This window comes from Typopeltis vanoorti, chromosome 1 (genome assembly GCF_054136105.1).
Source record: "Typopeltis vanoorti isolate ZY-2024b chromosome 1, IOZ_Tvanoo_1.0, whole genome shotgun sequence".
In the NCBI taxonomy this organism is placed as follows: domain Eukaryota; kingdom Metazoa; phylum Arthropoda; class Arachnida; order Uropygi; family Thelyphonidae; genus Typopeltis; species Typopeltis vanoorti.
The window spans coordinates 149,911,393-149,921,406 of NC_143549.1; the positions used below are offsets into that span (position 1 = coordinate 149,911,393).

The 10,014-nt window shown below is 32.7% G+C and overlaps 1 protein-coding gene across 2 annotated transcripts in view; it reads left to right on the top strand.

The window, feature by feature from the left end:
- The window catches only part of LOC150110534 (ADP-ribosylhydrolase ARH3-like), a 171,376-nt gene extending 165,279 nt beyond the window's left edge, over nt 1-6,097 (top strand). The window contains exon 8 of one of the 2 annotated variants that reach the window (XM_090394609.1): nt 5,715-6,097. In XM_090394609.1, the coding sequence (XP_090250735.1) occupies nt 5,715 (1 nt within the window). In that variant the 3' untranslated portion in view covers nt 5,716-6,097. Of the gene's footprint in view, nt 1-4,714; nt 5,090-5,714 lie in introns of those variants that run through there. The other variant, XM_090394604.1, reaches the window with a different exon arrangement.
- Nucleotides 6,098-10,014: the final 3,917 nt, after the last annotated feature.

A 10,014-nucleotide genomic window follows, 5' to 3' on the forward strand; every position in this document is an offset into this window, starting at 1 on the left:
TCTCATTTCACTGCCATATAATAATGTAGGTATACTGCTAAAGTATTGTATATTTTAAAGTGTGTTTCTTTTTGTACTATGTTTGGGTTGAGTGTTCTATTTATCAGACCTATAATCTGCAAAAATTTTGAACTTTTTAATTTTGTCTTTTTCTCCTTCATATGATATTTCACATCCAAGATAACTGAAAGTATTTATCTGTTCTATTATTTTATTATTAATAACTATTTTGCTTCTAACTGGAGTTTATCTGCAAAATGCCATTGTTTTAGTTTTATCTATGGAAATTTTCATTCCAAACTGTTCTACTATAATGTTTAAATTATATATTGCTCTTTGTAAATTGTCTTCCTTATCTGATAAGATAAAACATCTTGACATGAATATGTCAGTTCTACTTAAATTCTGCTGCATGGAACAACAGAAATCAGTTCTGGACCATGGAGACGTCTACCAAATTTTCTGTTGATCTTTTCAACCAAATTTGGTTGAAAAGATCAACCAAATACTTTATACTGTTTAATTCTTTTCTGTCATCAGGACACATACCAAGTGAATTTGTATCAAACCATACCATCCTCATTCCAAAACCTAATAGAGATCATACCTTAATTAGCAGCTGATGACTTATTTCTCTATCTAATACTGACAAGATATTTTTCTGCATTATCCTTAACAGGCTCAAAATAGGAATATGAGATACATAATTAAAAGTACACAGGTGTATGGAGTTCCGGGCCGAGCAGTAGAATTTAATCTTTTTCTGCTATATGATCTAGTCTGCTTAACTAATACAAAAAAAAGCTAGCAGTGGGAGTTCTATTCGACCTTACTCAAGCATTTGATAACATCCAGCATCCCTTTCTGTTCCACATCCTTCAGCAAATGTGGCAGGTGTGGGTAAAAAGTTGCTATCTGCTATTAAAGGAACCTATGCCAATTCAACTACCTGCTTCCTAGTAAATGGGTTTCTATCAGACCCAGTGAAATTTAAGGAGGGATGAGGCAAAGTTGCCCTCTTAGTCCATTACTCTTTGCATTGGTTCCTGAATCTTTCTTGCAGGAAGTCGACAGTACATGTGCTGTGTGCGAGGAATAACAGTTCCTTCAATTATGGAGGAAAATGAGATATTAGTACATGCCGATGATGTAGTAGGCACTTTGAAGGATAATGTTTCTATATACATCTTTTTTGGTATTTTGGAAAAGTTCAGCAAGATCAGTAGATTAACTGCTAATGCAGACAAGACAAAATTAAAAGTTTTTGGAAAGTGGGATCCTCAAGGCATTCCTTTTGGATTAACCCTAAGAGAGAAAGAACTCGCTATACTTGGAATTTCTTTCTCCACTTAATCAATATTACCAGTTCAAGAACTGATATACAAGAACATTGAATCCTTAGAAGACTGGAAATTGGGCCACTTTTCTTCTAAAGCATAGTCCTTAAAACCATAATGTTTCTTGCTTAGTTGTACATAATAAATATTACAGACATTATAGAAGCTGAAGAAAAGCAATTATATAGTAAGCCTGTGCAATTTTTGTAGTCCAGCCAATACCAAGAAGTTAAAAAAAGAGTATTTCTTCAACTATCACAGAAGCATGGAGACTGGGCTCCAATCTTAAAATTTTGCTATTTAAGCAATACAGCTTCAAAAATCCATAAAATGTTGCAGACTAATCATATGTGCAGACTTTATGTACTAAATGGGTTTTCATCTTCCCCTGGAGTAAATGATTATAAAGGTCCAAAAGCTTAGTATTATTGAATACTGCAACATTCTGGCTTGACATTCTTTTCATTAAAAAAATTAAAAGTAAAAGAATGGTATAAAGAAATCTATAACCTCTTTTTGCTGTAAACTTCCACAGTTGGGTACTGACAGCAATACTTTGTTTCATAACTTATTGGCAAGGGAAAAAAAAAATTACTACATCAAAGCTAGAGTCCTATTATTATCTATTAGGTTACAAAATTAAATTGGGCTAGAGAGCAACATCATCATGCGTATCAAGGATTTAGACCTAGCAAAGCCTGTTCAAGCCTTAGAAGTCATCGTTTAAGAGGACATCCTGGTTTTCTTTTTTCCTAATGGCTTGTTTTGGTAATCTTTCTGTTTTCATTCTTTGATTGTGTTCCATCCATTTATGTTTATAGTTTTTAATTTTTTCTATTACTGGTTCTAGGTTTAATTCTTTCATAATTTCTTCGTTTCTTTTGTGATCAAATAGGGTATACTTTGCAGTTTTTCTCATAAACTTCACTTCTGCTGTTATTAATTTTTGTGTCTCTTTTTGTTTTATTGTCCAGATTTTGCTTCCATACATTAAGACTGGTAGGGCTAATGTATTGTATACTTTTAGTCTGGTTTGTTTTTGAACTAGGTTTGGTTTAAATATAGAGTTAATTACACCTGTTATTTTGAAATATTTTGCAATGTTTACATATATATCTTTTTCATTTTCATATGTGATCATACATCCTAGGTAGTTAAATGAATTCACCTACTCTAAGGTCTTGTTATCTATTACTATTTTAGTTCTTGCTGGATCTTGTCCGTCCTTTAAAGGCCATAGTTTTTGATTTTTCTGTTGATATTATCATACCATAATCTTTGGATATCTCATTTTGATCTAAAATAGCTTTCTGTAAGTTATCTTCAGAATTTGTAATTATTATTTTATCGTTGGCAAAAAGGAGAGTGTTTAAGTTCACTGCAGGAGAAAGTTTAATTCCTTGATGTAAATTTTTATTCCATTTTATTATTATTTCATTTAAGTAGATATTAAAAAGAGTTGCTGAGAGGGGACATCCCTGTTTGACCCCTTGGTTTATCTCTCTCGTATACGATAGCTCGTGATTTAATCTTATTTGTTTGATTATTTTCATATATACTTGTGATAGCTTTTAGGATATTATTTGGTATTTGTCTTTCTTTTAATATGTTAAATAATATGTTTCTTTTAACTTTGTCAAATGCTTTTTCAAAGTCAATAAATGCAGTATGTGTTTCTAAATTGTATTTTCTTCTTTTCTCTATTATTAATTTTAAGCAAAAGGCCAGGTCTATACATGATCGTCCTTTTCTAAATCCATTCTGTACTTCTAAAATAAAGTTTTCGGAATATTTCATTAGTTTGCTACTTAAAATTCTGCTATATATTTTGTAACAGGAATTTAATATACTGATACCTCTATAGTTTTTAGGGTCATCTCTATTAACTTTTTTAAAGATAGGAATCACAATTGCTTTTTTCCATTCTATTGGGGGGGGGGGTTAAATTTTATTTAAAAATGATAGAGAGCAACGTTTATATATATACGTGTAACCCTCATATAACATGGTACTTATACAACGTGGCCTACAAATAGTAGTAACCCTTATTCATCGCAGTTTCGATATACCGCGGTCTGCAAATTGTAGTAACCCTTTATCTTTTCATATATTTTTCACTGCCTGACTTAAAAATCAAATTTTATCTTTGTTAAATTTGCATCTACTTGTATTGCGCATGTAGTTATAAGTAGTGAATTTATATTAGGGGAAATACCCTTCAGCATGTATGTACGTCAGTTGTTTACAGTAAACAAAGACAATTGAAATTGTTTCGTTTTCTACCAGAAAAGTGCATTAAAAATCATAAGTGTGTTAATTTCAAGCTGGGCACTTTATTTTCTGATGAGTTACATGCACTGCATAATGCTTTTTTTTTGTAAAAAATTTACTTTTATAGTAATGGCCACTTAGAGTGCTTCTGCGATATGGTTGAAAATGAAATTAGTAAATTAATTGATGGGAAAATAGATTTAAATGAGGAGGAACTGGTACAATTAATAGATGACGTTGAAATGAGGGAGGTTCTGCCGAAGATTCTGATTGTGATGAATCTGTTAAAGAATTCGGTTTAAAGAAATTAGAAGTTATTTTATAGATAATGATCCCTCAGTGGAGCAGTCTGGAAAATTCACAAGATAATTTAATATTTGTTTAGCTCCATATCAGGAACTTAATAAAAAAATTGCAGTACAGTGGTAAGTAAGGTTTTATTACTGACTTCTTGGTAATTAAACCAGCCGAAGTATGCAATGAGAATTATATAAATGATGAGTCTTTGACTCCATGGAGTCTTGGGTATTAGTAATAATAATAATGTCCAAGAGTTTAATATATATATATATATATATATATATATATATATATATATATATATATATATTAAAAAAAAAAAAAAAAACGATTTCGGAACCTAACCCTACTTTTTCTATGTGATCTGAGTCTCACATAATGCTATTTATATAACACACCATTTCTATGGAACCTAACATCTGTGTTATATGAGGGTTACCTGCATATATATATATATATATAACTGATTATACATATCAATTTCAACCAATTAGTATGGAATTGTTTCCAAAAAAAGCTGAAAATTGTTTCAAGTCCTAAAGTATGCTGGAAACTGGTAGGCTGAATGTGTGACATCCAAATTCTTGGAATTTTTATGCCACCATTATTGTTGAGATGATTAGGGTGGTTAATCAGAATTTTGCAGGCTTCTCTAAATTTTCTTTCATACTATCTTTTTGTATGATATAAAGAGCAGGTACTTTTCCTATCAATTTGGTGTAGGGTGTTGAGAGCATGATCTGAGAGGCTTGCTTCACCAAAATCATTATATTTAATGTGTCTTTTGTGTTCTTTTTTACGTATAGGGATTGTATGTCCAGTTTCACCAATATATGGTAAGTTAAGGTGCAGTAGATGCAATAAACTCTGGGATGTGTCAATGGGAGGAGAGGATCCTTAGAGGAGTTGAATATGTTTTTTAAAAGTGGCATTAAGATTATAATGGTGTAGATTCTATTGATTTTTTTTCTGGGGGATGGCTATGCTTTTACTGTAATCTATATTGAAAGAAAGGACAAATAGAAAGTGATTTTATTTACCATGTACACATTATTATGACTGAACAAAATGTTTTTCTGAATGCATTGTTAAATATCTAATTACGTTATTTGCATATGTTATTTCAAATAAAATTTGTTTACTGTATATAATAAACACTGAAATTAACATGCAGTTGTCTGATATGTTGTGCATTTATTTTTAATTCTTATAAACATGTTGGAAATAAAGCTGTCTATTTAATTATTTCTTATACATTTAAAGGAAATCAGTCTAACATAAATAATAATAGATTTCCATAATTGAAGTATCAACAGTAACATTAAGCAGTATCATATAAGCACTTGATTTATACCACTTAAGTGCCAATTTGGCCTGAATGAGGTCAGCCTGGTTTGCTGAGTGATTAGTATAGCCACTTTCCAAACAACGGGTCATGGGTTCAAATCCTGCTATGGACACGGTAATTTTCTTTAGGTAGAAGATAAACTTCATCTTCCAGTGTAAGACCACTGCCCCACTTAATGGAGGCCTGAAGTGGCTGAAAAAGTTCCATGTGTGGTCTCTAGAGCAGGGTTTCTGGACTATGTAAAAATAAAAAAAAAATAAAAATTTTAATTATAAAAAATATAAAATTTATAAAAATGTGATATTTTCTATTAGATCATGCTTTGTCTTATAAAATTTTCTTTCATTGTTCTCATCTGTCCAGAGATTTTGGAAATAGTCACCAATTTTTCTAAATCTATTGTTTGTATTTTTATCTTTTCTTTTATTTCTTTATTCATGTATTTTATTACTTTATAGGTTTTGGGTTGTGGCTTAAATAAATCCTTTTCTAGTTCTGTTACGAAATTGTTCCATCTTTTATGTGGTGAATGCCTGGAGAACGATTCCTGGAAGCATGTGTAATGCCAACAGTGAAATTTGGAGGAGGTGATATTACAGTGTGTGTGTGGGGGGGGGGATCCTTAGCACACCCACGGTAATGTACTATAGGTTTAATAATAACCTTTCATGGGTGGTAACTATATTAAAAAAAAAAAAAAAAGTTTTGATTATTAGTATGCAATGACCATAATTTTTTTGTTGCTTGGATATATCTGTTTAGTCAGTAAAGCATAACAGAATCAGTAAGTCAAAATTTATAGTATTGAGCACTGAAGAATAAATAACAGTTATTAACTGTACTGAAATTGGAGTTGTATTCTTGGATCTGCAAGACATACCGTATTCGCATGAGGATTGTAAATGATATTATTTAAAAGAATGACAGCTTTTTTTAATGTGAGGAAATATTTTCATACTAGGCAATAATTACTTGATGGATGCAATTTTGAAACAGTAAAAAAGATTTTTATTTATAAAGTTTACTTAATCTTTTGTCCCTTCTAGTTCAGCCTTTATGAAAATCAAGTTTAAATCTAATATTGTGAAAACTCTTCAATATCAGCAATGACTTTTTTTAAGCCTTATAATTATACTAAATTTCTATTATGAACAAAGTGTTGTTTTTAAACTGATTGATGGATTTCAATATATTTTGGTTCTGCAAAACCCACAAGCAGCATACTAAATGTTTTCTTCCCATTTCAAAAGGATATTTGCACCATAAATTGCACTTAAATACAGAACATTTAGACGTAGTGGTGTGTGTGTGTGTGTGTGTGTGTGTGTGTGTGTGTGTGTGTGTGTATATATATATATATATGATGACTACTACTATTAACTCGGGGTTGGGATATGTTCATTTTTAATATAAACTGACTAAAAACCTGAGAGTTATAACAAAATGAGATTTATTTGAAAAACGCAACATGTTTCGTCGAGATTGACTTCATCAGGCGTTAAGAACATAGAAAGATATTAAAAGACACTGAAAATAACATTGAGACATTCTAAAGCTATACAATTATAAAGTCATAATATTCGACTGTGAATTACAGTTATTATGAACTTTAGCTATAGTCCGTGTTAAAGTTCTATTGTTGTAAACTTGTGCGTGTGTGGAACCATGCGATCTCCAGTATCTGATAGTAGAGCTGAAAGAGTCAGGCAAATTATAGCTGAGATTATTGTTCATATGAAGAGGGTCAAAGGTGATTTCTTTTGACTCTACAATGCAGCGTTCTACCGCATCATGGCAAATGTGTAGGTTTGAAGTTGTTGTCCAATTTACTTCATGTTGGCGGCTTTCGTTGTTCGTGTTCAGTAAACACGAACTGTTTCAACACAGTATCAATTAATTTAACTTGTGCACTGTTCAGCCGGACAGCTGAGGAGTATTCAGCAGTTGAGTAGACGAGGTCCACAGCAGATGTCCTTAATGTGAAAGCACAAGCCCCCCCCCCCCCAACCCCCAGGTTGTTCGTTGTTCCAACAAGTTTATGAAGTATGTTATTTCTAGTTTTGAGTTTGGCATCAGTATTGGAGAGATGTCTATTAAAGGAGAGGGTTCTGTCCAGGGTTATGCCCAGATACTTTGGATTAAAATTGTGTGGTAGTATGTTCCCATTTAGTGGCATTCGTAAGATGTCTCATGCCATGCTATTGTTCAAATGGAAACAGCACGTTTCAGTCTTGGTAGTGCTTGGAATAAGACTCCACTTCTCAAAGAAGGTTAGTTCCTCTAGGTCAATTGTTAGTACGTGCTCTATAGTACAGAAGGTCTGGTGTTGGAATGTGATGCATAAATCATCCGCACATGCAAATTTTCTAGATATTGTCCTTGGAAAGTCGGAAATATACAAATTATTATTATTATTATTATTATTATTTTTACTCAAGACCCCATGAAAAAAAACCTGCTACTCACATCCTCCTTACATAGCTTCCAGGGATGACTTCTGATTCTTTCCTGATCTCCCACTATTTTCTGTAGAACCTCTCCAGCATTGATCCTATAACAACCCCTTAATTACTTGTAGGTCTCTATCATATCTCCCCTCCTCCTGTTCCTCAGACTCTGCAGGAAGTCTTTCAATCTTTCCTCATACTCAACATTCCAGACGTTAGAAACTACCTTAATCAGTCACCTCTGGACGCTCTCCAACATCTCTTCATCCTTCTGGAAACCAGGTGACCAAATCTAGGTCCATATGTGGCCTAATCAAAGCCTTATACAACGGAACAAGAATCTCCTTACTTTTACAAGTCGGTGTCCTCTACATCATTTTCCGAAGCCTTTGTGTTGTCTTCACCATTTTGGCTATGTGTCCTCTAAATTTCAGATCCTTATCCACTATCGCCCCCAGATCTCTTATTTCCTCCACCTCCAACAATATATCCTCGCCAAGCATAAATTCTGCATCTCATTTTTGTTTCCAAATTTTAAAACCTTACATTTTGCAACATTGAACTTCATTCCCATTCCCAATCACTCAATTTATTTACGTCTTCTTGTATGACCACAACATCTTCTCTAAATTTGGGACGAGCCTCTTCATGGTTCATCCCAACTTTGCATCATCTGCAAACAACTGAATATCTCCATCCAAATCTTCACCAGTATCATTAATATACAAGTTAAACAGTAATGGCCCTAAAACAGACCCTTCAGGCACACCACTAGTAACTTTCTTTTTCCTGGATATCGCTCCCCCATACACAACTTGTTGATACCTATCAGTTAGCCAGTCTCCAATCCAATGCACCAGTCTCATCCACTCCAGTTTGACTATCAACTTATCATGCGGTAATCTATCAAAAGACTTTGAAAAATCTAAGTATATTACTGTGTATCCTTCTCCTCTGTCCTTCGAAGCAGTCACCTTATTGTAATAAGTAAGTAGGTTACTAAAACATGACCTCCCTTTAGCAAATCCATGCTGTCCATCAAAGATAATACCATTGTTGTCAACCCAATTCTGGATCCTAATTCTCACAAGCTTATCCAACAACTTAACTACAACACTTGACAAATTGAAAAGAATTTGGACCAGAACTGACCCTTGTGGGAGTCTGTTGTTAAGTGTTCTTGGCTTGCTGGCACAATAGTCCATGTGGCCTAATCAAAGCCTTATACCAGTGGTTCTCAAACTTTTTTGTCTGGCGGCACAATAAAATCAATAAATAAATTTCACGGCACCCCTAGTATTATTTGCTTTTTATAGAGAGTAAAGTGCCAATTAATTGATTCTGAAAGACTCGCATATATAACCCATAAATAAATTGATATTATAGATACTAAAGATATGAAGGAAAGCGTGTTTAAAAGAAAACAGATTTTATTTAAACTAAATAGGTTTATTTTCAAACAACCCAAAAACATACAAAACAAAAGCTATTATAAAGGTTCAGATAATAAAATATGGACTTAATGTGAAATATGTGCCTGGTGATGTTTGCATATTTCTTTGATATTAGGCCTTGTTTTTGAGCGACATCTCATTTTCAAGGGCCTTTAGTCTTTCCCTCTTCTTTGTTTTAATATTTATGAGTGCAGAAAAGCCCAGTTCACAAATAAGATGTAGAAAATTGCAATAAGATGTTAAGTGTTTTGAATCCTATATTGGGGTACTCCTTCATAGTTGTTATCCAAAATGAATTCAGACACATTTCTGAATGCTTCAATCTTAACGTACGATCGTTACTTATACCAATTAATTCTTCGGCTTCTATAAGACTTAACTCACTCATTGCTGATGTTGACTCTACAAATGGATTTCGAATCCAATCGTATAAATTGACTGAAATGTCTGGAAAATAATGGTCAATTTTTTCTTCTAATGATGTTAAATGACTAAATAAGCTTTTGCAGATCAGTGTTCTTACATTTTCTGGAGGCAAGTTTAAGGAACATTTCTACATTGTTGGTGCTTAATTTTATCTTCCACATTTTTATTTTATCTTTAAAAGCTTTAATTTTATCTGTAGATGTCAAAATATTCTCATTTCTTCCTTGCATGTTGGAGTTCAGCTTGTTCAGATGATCAAATATGTCTGTTAAATAGGCTAGTTTGGAACACCAAAAATCATCTTGTAATAATTTATAGAATTCTGGTTTGTCTTCATTTTGGAAAAACGTTAATATTTCTTCTTTAAGTTCAAAAAAACGATCCAATACGCGACCTTTTGAAAGCCATCTTACTTCGGTATGAAGAAGAAG